General features: G+C 39.3%; 1 protein-coding gene across 1 annotated transcript in view; it reads right to left on the bottom strand.

The window, feature by feature from the left end:
- The window catches only part of NOL10 (nucleolar protein 10), a 43276-nt gene that overhangs the window by 4513 nt on the left and 19463 nt on the right, over positions 1–19300 (bottom strand). Inside the window, exons 13-19 of the mRNA XM_072410088.1 lie at positions 19204–19283; positions 19010–19108; positions 17506–17592; positions 15700–15873; positions 14727–14974; positions 11005–11026; positions 2303–2324 (exon numbers count right to left, since the gene is read on the bottom strand). Coding sequence (XP_072266189.1) covers positions 2303–2324; positions 11005–11026; positions 14727–14974; positions 15700–15873; positions 17506–17592; positions 19010–19108; positions 19204–19283 — 732 coding nt within the window. The remainder of the gene's footprint in view (positions 1–2302; positions 2325–11004; positions 11027–14726; positions 14975–15699; positions 15874–17505; positions 17593–19009; positions 19109–19203; positions 19284–19300) is intronic.

Raw genomic sequence — 19300 nt, 5'->3', positions numbered from 1 at the left:
CCGGGGTACCAAAAAAATCTCCTGTATAACTGTAGAAGAAGCTAATAAAATAGTGTTAGAAATGTTTGGAAGTTTGTTCTAAACACAGGAGCAGTCTAACAGCTCTGCTTGCAGGATTGTGATGATTATTATACAGTGGTTCTTTTGTCTATTCTGTTTCTTTTTCAATCTTAAAGTTAGCCGAGTTGATAAGCTGCAGCTCACACTGAAAGGTTGCAACAGGTTGGATCATTAAATATTGCTGGCCACAGTTCTTAATCAGAGTTTTCAAATTTAACAGAGGATAGTCCCCATTTATTCCGTATTGAGATGCTGAAGGTAGAGCATCTCACCTGAGGGAGCCACTAGCTGGAATGAGGAAGAAGTAACCGCATTACAACCTCTGTCTGAGCATTAAAAATGGTCAATGACTCAAGTATTGAAGCAGGAGTGTCAGCATGACAGGAGGGAGCAAAAATACAATTATTATTTCTTTTATAACAAGTTTCTTTAAATCCATTTATAGTGTAGCCCAATACTGGCACACCATGACTATTCCACAAAAGACCAGGTTCTACCCTTCTATTTCCAGCAGCCCCTGCTGCAAATGTCTGATGCATCTTTTCAATCACTGACACTTCTGCAAGGGTCAGTATGGTTCTGTGCATAGCTGCTGTCTCTTGTAACAGCCAGCTTAGGTTGCTTCTTGTCTTGTCTCATGGACACTAGAAGGTGATTAGATGTTCATGATTAAACCAATCTCCTGCACTCACTGTGTTTACTGCTAAAGAAAGCCGAGGGGAAGGAGGTCAGAACAGGGACAAAACAGGATATAAACTGGTTTTTACAACTTATTCCCCTTATGACCAGTCTGTCTGAATATTCCTTAGGTATGGGTGGTTTACAGTCTCAGCTGCCATATTTTCCTAACAGAACTGTCCAATTTTTTTACTCTGCTTTATACAACAGCATTTATTGTTGTTTAACTACCTGGGTGGTTCATTTCTGTCCTTTTTTACAAGTCTAAAAGCAGAACACTGTTTTTATTGAAATTTTATTTTACAGTATAATATAATTGTATAAGAATATAAGTATAATAAAGTTTGAAACAAAAAATCATGTCAAAAAATAAAAATTAAAAAATTAAAAAAAAAAAATAAATGTAATATCAAACTTTGACATGATTTTGTGTTACAAACTTTATTATACTGTAAAATTAATTTTCATGAAAGACAATGTACCGCTTTGAGATATAAAAGTCCATTGTATTGCATTCAATACAGTTATTTTGTGTTGAATGCAAGACAAAATAATTGGAAATTTCCGTTGCGCACCTAGTGATGGCTGTTTGCACCATTTGAAGGGCCGGATTAAAAAGCCCAATGGGCTATAGTTTGCCCATGCTTGGTATAGAAAGTCTATCGGAGATTAGCAGTATAATAAGAATCAGATGGAAGCTGCTATTCCACCTCATATTACTTCTGCTACAATTCAGTGAAATTAGTTCAGCTTATCAGAAATGTAGTCTATAAATCAGACGTAGAAGCTTTCATATAGGGCTTCCCACATGGGCATGGGGCTTTGTGCCATATTATCCTAAGAGAGGTAGGTCAAGCTATTTTAATGCCATACTTAACAAGCCTTAAACTGTTAATGAGCCAAAGGTTTTCTGCTTTATCGGACAGACCTATCCTATAAATATCTGAAATCCCCCTACCGCGGCTGTAAGACAATTGGTTTGATTGAACTTTCTGCCATGAGCTCTGACTTTCCTGCTAAATCCTTGTACAAACATCTTCTGTGTTTTCTGTAACCAGGGAGCTTAGCATGGCTGGAGATCAGTCGCGGGCAAAGGCTGGCAGACTGGAGCCCTCCTGCTTGGTATAAGAATGTGGCTGCTGACCAGTTATTCTTTGCTGTGATCATTACTTGTGACATTAATTTGGTAGGCACTGAAAACTTGGACGGTGTCAACTGAGCATCATCTAAAAGTAGATGGTTTAAAAAAGCCTCAGCAACTTGAATGAGTTCTATGCAGCCTTGTTCAGAAATAACACGTTCATGTTATCTTCCTCTATGATCCTGGCATTATACATCATTGCAGGAAGCAAGTGAACCTAGTCACTGTAAACCACATAGAGTTGACTTAACATTTATCTATGTTTTAAATGTAGCCCTTTTTTCAAGAAAGGTTTAAAAAAAAAAAGTATGCAAGCACTATACTTTCAAGAACACCACAAAGGATGAAAGACTGTGAATTCATGAACGACATATTGTAATAAATCACCTTATACAACCTTTGTAGTGTCCTTTCTATGGGTACCATTCCTGGCCTCATTCAAACCCTGCAATTTTCAGTAATATAGTAGAATGGATAAATGAAGTATGGATAAAAAGGGTCAAGCTAAAGAAAAAACTTCAAGGTTGTCTCCTTTTGCATCCACGCTGTATATCATCTGTACTTCTTCTCGTTAGTTTTTCTTTTTTTAAACTCACACAAGTTTGCAGAATTACTGAGAAGTGTCTAAAAGTTGAAGTACACCTAAAAATGAAACTGCAGGTATGTAGGGTCTTTATTGCAGTAGGGACAAGCTATGTCTTTACTACAATAAAACAAACCTTCCTGCCTGTTTGCAGTCTTCACTGAAATGTTCACAGAGCTGTGCACATGCAACGTGGTGTATGATTCTAACATAGGAAGGATTTTTTTTTCTCGTTGGAGCAAAATGTACCTGGGTTTTTTTTCCTTCCGCTGAATCAACTATGTCCATAGGCTTTTTTATCTGGGATATTGTTCTTTTCCTAGTGCTTGAAGTTGATGGACTTTTTTCAACCTAACTATGTATAGCTGGCTGCTGGTAATGAATGACCTTCCGTGCACATGTGTAGGAGTTACATCATTCTGGCCTGGCCAATCAAGATTCCCAAAGATCGTGATCTCAGAATAAGACCCGATAAACATGTGGGCTATGCCAAAGAAGCAAGAAGAGGTGAGTGTTCAAAAAATACATAAGGCGGATACGTTTGTTTTATTGTAGAAGAGACATAGTCTGTTCCTTCTGCAAGAAAAAAGCTGAAACAAACTCAAGCACCTAAGTTTGCCTTTGTACAATATTGGTTACTAAGCTTTTAATTCTATGTGCCCTCCAGATTGTGTGCTGGGCTCCTATTCTGTCATGTGTCTGCTCAATGCCATCACCTTGTTTTCCCCTTTTATTAATTTATGAAATGCTTTTTGTAATAAGGAATTCCAGCTCCACGTTCTAATTTTCTCTATGAGAATGAATTTCAGTGGCGGGACACATATCCGCTCTTTTCCGGCCTGATTTCAGATCACTCAGACAATCATTCATCACAAGTGAAAGCACAAAGAGCACACACTGTCTGCTTCTTCTACAGCCTAATAAACAAGTGCTTCACTCAGCCAAGACTTGCCATCCCCACAAAAAGAAAGGGTCACGCCGCCCACAACTCATGGTTAGATGCCAGAGGATTAGGCACAGCATATTTGCTTGTTGGAGAAAAAAAACTTATTTACATGGCAGGCAAAGAAAAAAAATAGAAATACGTAAAACCAATGTTGTTCCACGGAGCTTAAAAGGAATATTTTGCAAGTATGGGATACATTCACGACCACCAGTTCCCATACTACTACAACTACACATCCCAATCAATCCTGCAAACACATAAAAATATTTCTAATACTCACAAAATACAAAACAATGTGCCTGGGAATACAGACAGTGACACAGGAGGCGAGGACCCTGCCCTGAAGAGCTTACAATCCAGTAGGTAGGGTAATAAGCACACAATAGGAGGGGAGATATGTAGTGGTGGGAAGTAGTGATGGTTTCAAAAGACAGAAGAAGATCGGTAGGCAAGTTTAAAAAAATGGCTTAAAAAAAAAAAGCAGAAAGTAGGAGCAAGCCGAATAGGACAGGGAAGACTTGTCCAGAGAGTTGGGGCAGCTCTTGAAAAGTCTTGGAGCCGTGCGTGTGAGGAGGTTATGTGTGAGAAAGTCGTTAGTAGGTTGTTGGAGGAGCGGAAAGAGCGGCTGGGGGAGTATTTTTTTTACCAGGTCAGAAAGGTAAGTGGGACAAGAACTGTGGAGGGATTTGAAGGCAAAGCACAGGAGCTTGAATGTGATTCCAAGGTGAAGAGGAAACTAATGAAGAGAACTATAAAGAGAGGCAGCAGAAGAGGAGCGGAGGGAAGGATGACTCTGGCTGCAGCATTCTTATTAGATTGTGGAGGAGAAAGTCGGGTTAGTGGAATACCAGAGAGAAGGAGGTTACAGTAGTCCAGATGAGAGATGATAAGAGTGTGTACAAGGAGTTTGGTGGTCTCAGGGGACAGGTAGGGGCGGATTTTGGAGATGTTGCGTGGATGAAAGTGGCAGGACCTAGAAATGTTCTGAATATGGGAGGTAAATGAGAGGGCCGAGTCAAAGGTGACACCAAGACAACATGCCTGAGGGGAGGGCCGAATACCAGTGTTGTTAACAGTATGTCAGGGGGAGATTGGAATTTGAGGGGGGATGATGAGGAGTTCTGTTTTATTCAGATTGGGTTTCAGGAATCGGTCAGACATCTATGAGGAGATGGCTGACAGGCAGCATGAAACCTTATCCAGAATTGAGGGAGACAGGTCAGGGGGGGACAGATAGATTTTAGTGTCATTAGCATACAGATGGTACTGTAAGCCAAAGGAGGATATGCGACTACCCAGAGAGGAGGTGTGCAGAGAAAAGAGAACCGGTCCAAGGACTGACCCTTGCGGAACACCAACAGGTAGGAGAGTGGGTGAGGAGGAATTACCATTGAAAGAAACTTGAAAGGAGTGGTCAGACAGATAGGAAGTAAACCAAGAGAGAGCAGTGTCACAGATACCAATGGAGTGCATGATTTGTATTAGAAGGGGGTGATCAACAGTGTCAAAAGCAGAGGAAATATCAAGGAGAAGGAGGAGGGAAAAGTTGCCTTAAGACTTAGCTCTAATTGGTCACTTTTGTAAGGGCTGTTTCAGTGGAATGGGCAGCTCGAAAACCAGACTGGGGAGGGTCAAGGAGAGAGTTGGTGCTCAGGTAAACAATAAATCATTTGTAGACAAGGCGTTCAAGAAGTTTGGAGACATATGAGTAAAGGACTTAAGCTAGAGGGTAGTGACGGGTCTAGTGAGGGTTTCTTCAGGATAGGGCGGGGGCCAGGGTGGAGGAATGGGCACGTAGTAGATCAGATCAGAATGGGCAGACTAGATCAGAGGGAATTGGGGCAAGCGGACAGGTAGTGAATGGAGATGATTAGAGAAGAGTGGAAAATTCATCCACAGCAACAGGGCTGAGGGAACCCAGTGATGATTTACAGGTGGAAGGGGTGGATATGGTTGTAGTGGCCCGGGGAGCAGACACGTCTGATTTTGTCAATTTTCTCTCTAAAGTAGGTGACAATGTCTTCGGCAGTGAAGGTTGTCGTGGGGGGGCAGGTGTGCGCTTTAGGAGGGAGTCAATTATTAAAAAGAAGTTGCATGATTGGGAGCTTGAGAGGAAATACCAGCAGAGAAGTAATTTTGCTTGGTGACAGTGAGCTCTGTGTTAAAGCTTTGTAGCTTGGCTGTGTAGTCCATGAAGTCAGCGCTGAGGCCAGATTTGGGGTTTAGGGACGCAAGGCAGTTTGAGAATAGGTTGTGGTCGAGGTTACAGATATCTATCTGCCATTGACCAGGTCTGGGGTGTGGCAAAGGGGGGCAAAAGTTTCATAGGTTGAAGGTGATAAGGTTGTGATCAGAAAGGGGAAATGGCGACTTGTCAAGGAGGGTGAGGTTGCATAATTTAGAAAATACCAGGTCTAAATTGTGTCCGGCTATGTGTGTGGGGCCGTTTATGTTCTGTGTCCAAATGAGGAGGTAATCGGGAGCTGTTTGGCTGAGGAAAGATGGTTGGGCTCATCCACTGCAACATTAAAGTCACCGAGGATGAGGGTGGGCAGGTTATGGGAAAGAATGTGTGGGAGCCAGGGGGCAAAGTTATCCAAAAATTGTGAGACTGGGCCTGGGGGACGGTAGACAACAGCAACAATGAAGGGTAATGGGCTAAAGAGACGGACAGAGTGGACTTCAAAAGAGGTGAAAAATGAGAGAGGATGGGGTAGGAAAGACTCCGTATGTACAGTTAGGTGAGAGAAGGAGACCCACACCCCCTTCTACTTTGTTGCTAAGTCTAGGTGTATATGTAAAGTGCAGGTCTCTATAGGAGAGAGCAGCAGCAGAGGCAGAGCCAGAGGAGTAAAGCCAAGTTTCAGTGAGAGTCAGAAAGTTCAGAGATTTAGAAAGGAGAAGGTTGTGTATGGAGGTTAATTCATTGCCAACAGATCAGGCATTCCATAGACTGCCAGAGAGAGGGGGTAAGAACTTATGGGTAGGGTGAATGGGGATGAGGTTAGGAGAAGGGAGTGTCTTGCTGAGAGTATATGGAAGGGAGATGCTGTGCGGGGGACCAGGGTTGGGTACCAGAAAAAAGTGCAGGAGCAGAGACAGAAATCAGGAGGGTGAAGGAGCAGAGAGACAATGAGTTATCAGATTGGGGAGGAGGGGGGATAGAGCCAGCAAAGAGAGTGCCAAGTCAATAATACATTTTAGCAGATATTTGCGAACCTTATGAGTACAATAAACTATGTGGCAAACTGAGGTCCATGAGAGCAGGTCCTGTAATATGTGTGGTAGTGAGGCTTCTAAGCGTGTTGAGTTCCAGGAGTGAAATATGGTGAGTCATTCACAGAGATGGCTTGGTGAAATAGCAGTTCAGAATGGCAGCAGTAGAGGTGTGTTGGGAGTCCAGGTGGATGAATCAGTCCAAAGGCAGAACATGGAATTTGCAGAGTAAAAAAGTATGTCTAAATCTGTTCCAATTTCTGCATCTTTTCCCTGGAATAATTCCCATTGCACTTATAATTTTGGCACTTAGGATTTGGGCACATGACCTTGCCTATTGTTTAAATAGAAGTGCTTTGGGCCCCTAATATGTATGGACTGATGGGAGTAACAAGGAATTTGGGATATCAGTTGAACCTGGGTAGGGGAGGGGTTGGCAGGACAATAAAGATCAAAGTGCTGGAACTGAGGGATAGTGAATAGATAAATCTATGGGGAGATTAAAGTTGGTGCAATAAATTCATCTACAATGGGAGACGTACCATACACAATCAGATGGGGATTGCAGGGGAAAATAATTGGATACACGGCTGAAATTTGGCAGGCAGAATTGAAGACATACCATACACAATCAGAATGGATCAGGTTCAGGATTTAAAATACTTGTTAGCAAATGGTTCCAGGTTTGCTGGATCACCCAGCTTCACTGATGAAAGTGTATCCTCTCCAGCCTTGGAGATATTTAATAAAACATGCCCCAATAACAGATAGATCTGTCAGAGAAAGCCTCTAAAGCAAGTGTTTTATGAACCTCTCTTATGAATCTCTTATATGATATAATGTAGTTTCCGGTTACAGCCCAGTAATAAGAATGATGAACCCCTTTTACAGAACACATAAAAGGTTAGTAATCAGCAAAGCCGTGTGAGCAGTTTAATTCTGTATTTCTGCATAACACACTCATTTGTTTCCCATCTGCCTATTCTTGGTAATTATTTCTGCATCAACAAATGACCTACATTTTAACAAAAACACAACATGATTGCGCCCAATGTTCATGCTTTTACCAGCCGGCCAAATACTATTTTTGAAGAACAGTAATTGTAGTCATTCGGTTCATCTGATTTACAACTTGAACACTTTCACTTGACCATAAAAAAAAAACAAGGTCAGGATGTTCCAACAAAACTAAACAAAGTAAGAAGGATGACACTGAAACTATCCAAAAAGATAAAGTGCAACCAAAAAGGCCTTAAAATTTGTTAAATAATTTTGTGTCAATGTAACTTTTTTTTATAGTAAGCAAAATCTCCCAGGATCCCTCATAATTATAATAAAAACTCCAATACCTAAACTTACAGAAATTAGGGGTGTGACAAAACCATGAAATTATTGTCTAATGTTACTGAACTTGATCATGAAATATACAACATGATCAAAGCAGAAATCTGATGCATAGTTAAACTCTAAAATGTGTTAATGTTTCTGAGTAGCTCATGTCCCTGTCATTACTTTTTATTATTACCTGTCAATACAAAGTCATCTTACAAATATTATAAGGAGATTCTATGCAATGTCAGAGGAATATGACGAGCTTATCAGGGGAGTAATGTATGTAGTAAATACAGCTAACCAGGGAGGTAAATTTAGGAAAGAATTTTTGGATAGATCATTTACTGAATGCTGTAGGAAATGCTGGCATAGGTAGGTCTAGCAAGGACTTAAAGGCAAATAATTTACCCTGACCATTAATGACCACCCCCTCCATCTTCAGTCTCCTTTGTTATCCCCCTTTGTGTTTCATCTAGCTGAACAGAAATTGGGATCTATGTGTCCTAAATAGCTAAAATATGTAGAATGTGGAGAGCTCTGCAAGTTAGTTTTTGTCTCTACTGCCTCCCAGCAAACTCCAAATGGAACAAACAGCCAAAGCTTTCAATTGAAAGCAATTGTGGAGTCACCATGGAAGCTTGTTTGGCTTAAATTTCAACATGGCATATCAGAAATTATTCAAAGCAAAGCATCCTGATGCATCCATAGGGAATGCATCAAGCTTGTTATGTCAATATGTTGCTCATGCACTTCAACACATGCAGCTTTTTTGACGTAGACACGTCAGATGATTCTCGTCCAATAATTGGCTCAGGGCTGATATTGGACAAGAATCTGGTAAGTAAAGCGTTGTCGTTCATGAATCCACCAGGATGGACGACTTTGATTGCAAAAAAAGTGAATGGGAGAGGGAGCAGCAGGGTGCTGCTCCGTTGATCTCCCCCTTCCCTCCCCAAAGGGCAGAACGGCGCTGTATGTACAACGCTCATTCATGCATTGTGCAGTCTTTTGTCGTAGGAAAGGACAATTATTGCACGTGTGAACGCAGTTAAAGCCTCAGAAAGAGTACCGGTTGCAAAAATGAATTAACATGTCACAAAAGTCTTTCGTTCAAGAAACTGCCAGTTAAAGCACAAAAAGGCTTTATGTATAAGGCACAAGCAGGGACATAAGAATCATTGTGGCAGGAAGTGACGTTGGGAGTGGAAGAGACAGGACTGATCTAGGAACATTTTCCAGGGCACTTTGTTTTACATTTCAAGAGAGCTCCTTCCGCGTATGCTTTATCTCGGGCATGTGCCCTGGATCATGTTTCTAGATCAGTCCTGTTTGAAAAACACCAAAACCTTCACAATAACTTTGTTTCCTTTAGAACATATTTCCTATTACTAACAAAAATGTGTTTATCTACGGCAAGGCATGTCCAAAGACCGGCCTGGGGGACAATTGTGGCCCGTGTTAAGATTTCCCCGGTTCGCAGCCTCTGTCATAAAATCAATAATATGCGTCCTGCCAGCATTGTTGACCACAGTACAAAATACATGCATACAAAAAAAGCTATTTTATATTTCATTGGAGTTGATGCCAACTGCCTTGCAATTATCGGCCGGCTACTTGGCGGGCACTGGATTGGAGTCCCCATGAGTGCACAGGTAATCCCCTACATCATTATAGTGATATAGTATAGCTGTGCGGGACCCGCATGGACCACCCTCACTCTGATTCCAAGAACGTGCTCTGCACGGAGCCCACACAGACACACTGACAGGAAATCCCTTGCATCACCCTGGTGGGCCTGTGCTGTGGGGGAGCAGTGCAGACTACGCCAACACTAACTAAGGGTGCGTGCTGAATGGTCAGCCCCTAAACATTTTCACCTCACCAAATCTGGCCCCCTTTGCAAAAAGTTTAGACACCCCTGATCTACGAGGTCAGAGCTGTGGTGTTTTAAGAAAATTATTGCACTAGGGGTCTCAATCATTATACAAAATAGTGGGTGAATGAACCTGGCCAGGTTATGGGTTCTGAGTGGACACACATTTAAAGGGTCATCATGTTTGAAATGACAGAACCTACACCAATTTCAAGGCAAGTTAGGAACCCTCAAGGCCGCCAAGGTCATTGGCCATTGCCAGAATCCTTGAAAGACAGGGAAAGCCAGTTCAATACTCCTACTTTAACCCAAAACTTACTATTCTGAGTAAACTGACCCTGAGACCACCACCATACAAGATACATGGCTCTTTATTATCTCTGGTCTTGACTACTGTAACCTCCTCCTCTCTGGTATTCCACTAACCCGACTCTCTCCTCTACAATCTATTATGAATGCTGCAGCCAGACTCATCCATCCTTCCCACCTCTCCTCTTCTGCTGCATCTCTTTGCAGATATGGGGGCTGCGTAATATGTTGGCGTTATATAAATCCTGTTTAATAATAATAATAATAATAATAATAATAAACTGATTCTTTAGGACATTATGAAACACATGAGGCCAACCCTGGCTTGGTTGCATACATTGTATATAAAAAGAGTATATCTAAAAATGGGGAAATAGAAAGTAATAGTCCTTCCACTTCAAACGCTCATTGCATGAATTTATATCCGCCCACATTAAAATGCAATGAGTGCTAGCAAAAACTGTACTGTAAAAGAGGAACAAGATGAGGTTGCTTCCGCAGTGCTGCCTTCTTGAAGATGACCATTTATTCAATGAATATAACTTTTCTGTAAGTGATTTGCCAACATCCTTTTGCAGGTAAATCAGTAATAGAACGTCAGGAAACATCAACATTGTGAGAGATTAAAAAACAACTCCAAGTTAAATCTACATTTTTATGACAAATCAAAATTAGTAGCAGAGACAGCCCTAAACAGCTATTTTATAATGAACTTGTCCCTATAGTGGCAGACGGTTAGACGTTTGGCTTATCATATAGTTACCTATTGTATAAGAATTAACTAAAATTCAAGATTTCACTAGCAGGTGGACCTGTCAATAAATTAACCACAACTTCTATCTTCGCCAGGTATCTCCCTAAACTACAATAAGTGATTCTATGGTTTTACTAGCAATGTTTTTAGGCCAGTGTTTCTCAACCAGGATTCCTCCAGAGTTTGCTAGGTGTTCTTTAAGCAATTTGTGCAGTCACTGATAACCAATAATATTTTATCAGTAAGGAAGGAATTCCTTCCTATGGCCAGGAATGCAAGAACCATTTGTCCACTGACCACCACACTAATATATTGTGAGCTGTGGATATAGTAAGTATAGAAGAGGATCCCTGAAGACCTGGCAGTTATTTAAAGGATTCCCCAAGGTTAAACAAGTCATGAAATGCTGATTTAGGCTATAAACACCCTAACTTCCTACACTTTAATGTATTTGAGACCCTGGTTTCAATAGGAAATGCATATTAAGTACTTATATTTGACTTTAAGATTAGCTTCTCCTATTCCCCTGCAGACCAGGACTTCTGTGGTAGGAAGACCGGATAAGAAACTAGAATCATCAGCAATGAAATTTTACATCATGACTGATAATCACTTCCACTTTGTGTTACATTGCATCGCAAATAATAATACTGGTTACGTAAAAGAAGAAGGAGAACATACTGATGTCAATGCTGTGGAAACTCCTCAGCATTTCGATGTACTTCCAAACCCTGTTGACAGATAACCCTTCTTCCGTTCAGTAACAATAAACCACAATACATGCCCAAGGCCGGAGCTTCTGGAATGACTTGAACTTTCCATTGATTACTAACTAGACATCAATCTCTGTTAATGATGTCACTGATCACATGACGGCATTCTTTGGGTAAGGATACAAGGTAAGTTCATGTATTAAAGGTGACTAACTGGTCTTTTCTAGGAAAAAGGCTAATGTGCCAGACAGATCACAAGATCATTACTAATTGCCTACATGTTATGCAACAAATTTATTACTTTACTCTGTGCATATAAAAATTCATGCTATCTATTCAGATAAGGATTCTCTAAGAAAAAGCTCAACCCACGAAGACAGAGGCAATGTAAGCTGCAGTTATGTTAATTCAAAAGCAACAAAATAAACATGTTTGTAGTTCACCGGTTATCTCATGGTTGGAATTCCTTTATCTTAATAGCCTTTCAGCATGTACAAGGAAACAGATCCAAGTTTATATTACCCACATCATAAATTACAAGCACAAAGTATTGAAGAATCCAAACCCACACTCAAAAATGTAATATACTACAGATTAATAGTCCTTAGATGTGGTGGCTGCATTGGTTTTCTTTTTCTATTTTTAATTTTTCTTTTACCCAAGTGATCCATCTAACACACTTCCTTTTCATTGGTGATAACGCTCATGCATTCTACTTTATCACTAAAAAAGAAGTGTTCCCATTCTAGGCCGATCAATCCAGATTTAGACCACTATTCTTATGACCATATCATAAGAAAGAGATTTTAGTCCACAGGGAGTTATAAAAGCATTGGATTTCTGGAAAAGTCAAAAGGTGATGTCAATTTTTTTATTTCTAGGCTGAAATAAGGCAGCTGCAATATTCTGAATGTTTGTTCTTGGGTTTGGATATGTGTTGGGATGTATATCTAACCTATCCCTGCAGGCACACAAACTATTTCATGTGATAATATCTATACCTTATCAGGCATTGCTGGGTGATAACAAAAATTCTACAAGCGCTTTTATTTATGTATTTCTCAGGTATAATTTATATACCAAGTCTGACAACATTCCCAGTATGAAAGTATAAGATGCTTATCAGAGTCATGTTCTTGTCCTCGAGGAAATATTTCTTTACACGCAGCCAACTGTATGCAATTCTGAAGGAAGACACTATATAGTATTCTTTAACCTAAAGCTCTGTGCATACACACAACAAATGTAGTTTACATTTATTTAGATTAGTTTATTCCTGTGCTTTTCACACACGGGACACTTTCACTTAGTAAACGTACTTGAATAATATGTCTCAGCACACACAGGTAAAGGGACAAGTGTCTATTGAAAGAGCTGGAATTCAGTTTCTAAACACTGCAGCCTTTATATCTCTGCCTTGCACAGGAATAATGATAGTGGGACGAATATTGATTTAATGTTACAGCCTCTGCATACACCTTGGCACCCAGATGTTTTGTGATAAGATGGCTTCTACCATTACAAGACGGGTTGTAATCAGCGTTACCAGAATTGCAAACATAGAGTCAAATATCATGGTCTGCATGCCTTATATAGTACAACAGTTGGGTTGTAATCTAACTTTGGATGATCTTGCTTATGATAGATTAGTAAACAGACTTTAGTTTGTATACAACTCAGAACATAAAACTGTCCCTGGTCTTAATGTTTTCTAAATAATAAACCTGGAGCAAGTGGGCAACTAGTGCAGTTAGAATAATTTCGTATTCCTGGTCCTGCGTCATATGCTGGATACAGCATACAGTAGACAGTGCTGCCATTAGGACACCCAGGCTTCTAGTGTTTTTTTTTGTGGCCTGCAAATGCTTTATGAAAGGGCTCCAATAATGGAATTATGCTGAAAATGTAAAGACCAAATAGTGACCTCTCCATGTAGTAACAGCTCCACTGCTTAAATTACATAAAGAATACACATTCTGAAACAATTTTATCTGAATACTAGCCATCATTTAAAACAAAATGAGACCTGATGGGTTGTTTTTGGCAAATGCTCCATTAAGGGTAAAGTTATAAATGAAAGTTAATATCTAATCATTCTCCAGCAGACATAATGGTGAAAACTCCACAGCTTTACAACTCCACAACCTTTGGTTTGTATAGAACAAATTGGTGATGTTGAAGAAATTATGTATACAATGAAACTATATTTATTGTTTTTTTGTATCATGTTGTAGTGCTGATACATCTACTAGCTGTACGAATTACATCGCTGAGGAAGCAGACATAGTCTGCGAAATGCGTTGGATGATCTCAACTTATGTAATGTGTACATTACATCTAGCCCATGTATGTTACAATGTCAGTTAGACTCTTCCTAAAATTTGGAATAGGGAAAGAGGCATGTATCTTTTAAATGTTGTGTTTAATGAAGGAAATTAAAGATTTATGATAATTTTTACAATATCTACTGCCGTTAAAGTCCCATATGCTTTCGCTTTTGTATTCTTTAATGTATGTTGGCAGGATTAAGTGTTAGAAAACCAGACAATATGAATGATAAAAAACTCCACAACTTCGCCCATATATCCCATGTTGTATTTGCTGCAAAATGCTGCAGAATAAGCTCCATTTTGTTTGTGACTTAACTTGCTCTCGAGTCCTGATGCTATGAATCATAATTGGGCTCATGTGTTTTTTTGTTTTTTGTTTTTTAAAGCAGTGCTATGGCTGCAGCAAAGCAAAATCTCTGCTTTATAAGCTGGCCTTTTATTTTAATAGCCAGCCCCAATAATTTCACAAGAGAATCCTATTTTTAAGGGTCACTAGTATGTAAAATGAATGCAGGTTGCCATTGCTGAACTTGCCTTTTAAAAACACCACTTTTCAGGCTGTTATTCTGATGCTTTGATGTAAATGCTTTCTTGACCCAGAACAAGTATAGAGGTAAGGGGTTCTAAGACTTATTTCAAGGTCTGAATAGAACACAAACCCAGCCATCGATTATTTTCATAGGTAGGCCAGTAATGGGTGGGCAGTGCAGGTTATTTGAGGTCCACAAGTGCTAAGGCGCTTAGCTGGAAGTCAGAAGAGGACAGATAATTAGGCACGTCCTCACACCTACCTCATCAACTTTTGCTTCTTTGCGGCATCCTGGAAGCTGCGGAATTCCTCTCCTGCTTTTATCTCATAAAACTGAGGCTGGAGGGCAGTTTGTTGATCTTCTTTCTCTCTTTCCTGCCTCTTGGTTTTTTCCTCTTGGCGTAGCAGCCTGCGCTGTTTCCTGACCTCTTCGACCCATGCCTTTTCATCATCGGAAGATTCTGAGCTCTCTGCATCACTTGGCTTTCCTTCTGGCTCTTCCTCTTCCTCCTGGAGACACAATTAGAAATGAATGACAATCTTGCAAATGGTTTTACGCGCTTCAGACTATTTATAAAACTCATCAGTTCAAGTGGGACAGAGATATTTAAAACTTCTTCCTTAGAAGAGGCAACACCTGCACCAAGCTTTTCTTTGGGTTATATTTTTAGAGGCAATTATCTATAGATGCTACCAAACTGCCAACAAAACAGCCATCAGGCCGGGGATTTTATTTAAAATAGATAGTAGACCAAATTTCTAAAATCTCATACGGCTTTACCATATTCATTCATTTGAAAGCCATTTTAAATATGTTTAAAGCTGCAACTTTAATAAAAATAATCCTATGTCACATGAACTCACAATAAGGATTGCAAGTGGTTGTTCCAGCACATTCCAAAGGCATTCTTTAACCTTATTTGAAACTACAAATATGAGATTCTTTTCCATAAGGAAAAATATGCAGCAGTATTAGCCATGCGTGCAGTCATCTGACTATATATTTACAAAGTGGGACAAAAAAATAGATGCTTTTGATATGTGTAGTTGACAGGTCCACTTTAAATTGTGTTAATATAATGGGCAATGAGTGGAAATGAACAGATATCTTTAACACAAACCTACAAGATCCCTTTCTGTGGATAGCTGGCACAGTACAACATTCTATTACAACAAATACAGAAGCTATATCAGGCATCTCATTATGTGAGGTATGAAAAGTGTCTATACTGCACCTGTCCCTTGGACTCCAACTCTGCCATTTCTTTCAGCTTCTTTTTCCTCTTCTGGCTGATTTTAGACACAAGAGGGTTCAGCAGCCGGTACTCCTCACTCTTCTCATCCACTTGGAAGTCTGGATTCTCAAACATGACTTTAAATCGGTCGTCACTAAGTATGTTTGTCATTTTCTAAAATAAAAAAAAAGGGAGGTGGTTAGTCCTATCAAATTTTTTTTTAATATTTTTCGACCAGAAAGATATAATAAAAGCGTAAAAGTAAAAGAGAACATTTAGCCTAAAATTGCCTCTCTTTGACACTAGTCTGATCAGAGAAAAATTTCAAAATGATGATAAAACCATGCTGCATTTACATACTGAAAGCCATCGACTGAGGTCCTTACAAGGACCATAGAAAGGTCTAAAAGGTTCCACTGTATATATTGTGTGAGACTTCCCCTACCTAAATTGTAGGCTCCTGGGGGCAGGGTCCTCTTCTCCTAACTATGTCACTGTCTGTAACTGTCTGTTATTTGCTACCCTTATTTAATGTACAGCGCTGTGTAATATGTTGGCTCTATATAAATCCTGTTTATTATTATTATATTATATAAATATATCCATAATGTGGAATTAAGTTCCTATAACTCTTATAAAGGAAACAAGCCAGTGTATAGGACAAATGCTAAAAATATATGCAGCATAGACTTCATCAGCATCTGCCCGATACACAAAATTGCTAGCTATGCTCGAAATGAGAGATTCCAATTCAGGAGCCTGAGTGACTACATCTCTACTGCTACTAAAGATCCCAACCATCCCAAGTGTTGTCGAACACATTTTCCGTATAAAAGATTTATTTTTTAAAACCACAACAAACAAATTGCGCTTACAGCTAACTTAGCATACATAGATAGCAACTTAGATCATTTCACTACCACTAGAGAAAGAAGTAATTACTATCCTAGGACAATACTGGGGTCATAGAATAAAACAAATGCACAGAATAAATACAATGCAAAAAAATGTATGTAATAAACGTATCTAGCTTTTATCATTTAAATAAGTACTATTGCATCTTTGTCAGTGAGAATGTAGATGGGCTTTACAGATGTCGGCATACTTTAAACTAAAATTCAACAATTATTATTATTAAAATTAAACAGTATTTATATAGCGCCAATGTATTACGCAGCGCTGTACATGGACTATGAATGAAACTTTGATGGAATGTTGCTCTACAGGAGGAAGGGGGAGAAAAACAGCTGTCGCCCTCTACCCTAACAATTTACACCCTTTAAATAGTCTCACACTTCAGGTTTACAGTCATTACAAGTTTTTAGTGTCCAATAAATACCACTGCCTGGAAATTGGCAATGCTGTTATTGTGTAACATTCTGCAACTATTCCTCATTCAAAGCAAAGGAAAACAGACACACATTTCCATCCTGTGTTTTGAAGGTAAAGTCTATAAATACTGGTTAATAATAATAATAACTCTGGGATAAGAAAATACATTCTAAATACAAAAGGAAGGTGTACTGTTATTTGAATCTTGGGAGAAATCTATGTATTTCTTGCACAAACAGTTTAGCAATACAGCATAAAATAGCATGACTGATCTTGTATCAGATCCCTCTGTAGTTTTCTGCAGGCAGCCCGAAGTGGATGGGCCTGCCACACCTCTGCATAGATGTGCTGCATAGTAATGTATTTGCTCATTTAAAAAGCAATAACTGGGTATTCAAAGGCTTTTGGTGCACACCCTGTGTATTCATGAAATTTAGCTTTATGACTGCCTGGCCTAATGAAAGTAACCATTACCTTCTGTTTCCTCTTCTGCAATGGCTGCTCATCTTCTTCCTCTTCTAATAACTTGAGAGCAAGTTCCTTGTTCACCTTTGGTAGTTTCTGTAAAAAAGTAAGGGCATAGTTTACATCCTTTAATAATAATATTATTACACAAATCGCATAGATAGCAGCACCTTTACAGGCATTAAAGAACATGCTTTTTCCGAATTTTGAACAAAGATCACCCTAAAATGATTTTTACAGTATTGGCTTGATGTCATTTAGATTAAACCATGTCTTCTTGGCTCTGGCATGCATATCTCATGATATATCCCAGGTGGTACACAATACAAGGTTGTTGCAATTGCATTATGAATTAAAACATGCATAATGCCAGCTGGTCAGCACCGGAGAAAGATGTTTTATTCCCAGATGTGTATGTGAAGGGGTTCCATCATCACAAACATGAACTGTCCATGTTTTCCTTGCCTGCACACCTAGTAATTTACAAATTGGCATACACAGCATTAACGAAATATGGTACAATTATTACTAATATCTTTTTTTTTTTACAAACTGCCTAGATAACATGCTGCACTTTACGGTAAACTACTATCCATCATTGTTATATCTAATATAGAAGACTTATGAATAACAGACCAACAGAACAAAAATGGTAAGGGGTAGATGTGCTGTGTAGAAATGTAAATGCAATATCCCATTATTTTTCTGTATAAATATTTATGTGCTGTTACACTGTACCTGCAGGTGGAAGGCCACCGATTGAATACCCAAATAATACTTATAAAGTCACTATACCCCTATCTAAAAAATGGAACCCCCAAAGATACAAGTAACTAAGTTATTTCACTTAAAGTCAAAAACTAAATATAATAAGTTCTTGCTCACCAGTCCCTAAAATTATATTTGTTTTAAGCTTTGCTTTCTAATTTTCACCTGGTAACCCTGTAACACTGGGTGGCTAAGTTCAACCCTCCATTGTATCTATAGGGGAAGCCATGGATGTCACATAGGCAGGAATCCAAACATATCTGCCTTTATTAATTTACAGAGCAGGGATAGTAGTTTACAGGAGGAAGATTACATTGTTTTATATTTCCAGTTTAGTTCAGGAAGTGAAAAGGACATGACAATTCTAACAGGGCCAACAGATACATTTTGTACTTGCTGCTAATGTACTTAGTCTAAAAAATATAAACTAATACAGCCATCATATGTTAGGACTGGTAAGCTGCAAAAAAAAAAAAATTATTTTCTTCAGTTTAAATTATTTAAAGCCTTTGTGAGGATTTCTTTGCTCACAGTGTCCCAGAACTCCTCTTCTCTGCCTTTTCCTGTAACTGCCAAGGCACTAAGTACAAACTTTTTCAGTAGAAGTAACTATCTGCTGCAACGTCACATTATTCACTGTCCTAGCTGGGGACTTACAGACAATCTTGAGGAATCTGCAGCACCACAGAGATAAATCATTGCAAGTGGCTCAGCACAATGTACTGTAACCAGTTGTGTGTGTTACCTTGATCTGAACACGCTGTGCCCGGGTTTCCTCTATCTTCTGTCTGATCTTTTCCCTTCTGTATTCTTCATAGGCAAATGGATTCACCATTGCTTTCACCTGCAAAGAAAAATATGAATCTTACAATGCAGTACTGCATGGCAAACTCTTTCTACAGAACACAAATATACCCTGATAACAGAAATCCCTGTTACCTTATGGTACAACCGTATATCGATAAAGTAGCCATGCATATATGCTCGCAGCATGGGAGACCCGATCAGATGTGCAAGACCTGTTAAATTAAATATA

The sequence above is a fragment of the Pyxicephalus adspersus genome, chromosome 4, assembly GCF_032062135.1.
Source record: "Pyxicephalus adspersus chromosome 4, UCB_Pads_2.0, whole genome shotgun sequence".
NCBI classification, from domain to species: Eukaryota; Metazoa; Chordata; class Amphibia; order Anura; family Pyxicephalidae; genus Pyxicephalus; species Pyxicephalus adspersus.
The sequence above is the reverse complement of the archived record's forward strand: the minus strand, read 5'-3'. Positions and strand labels throughout refer to the sequence as shown.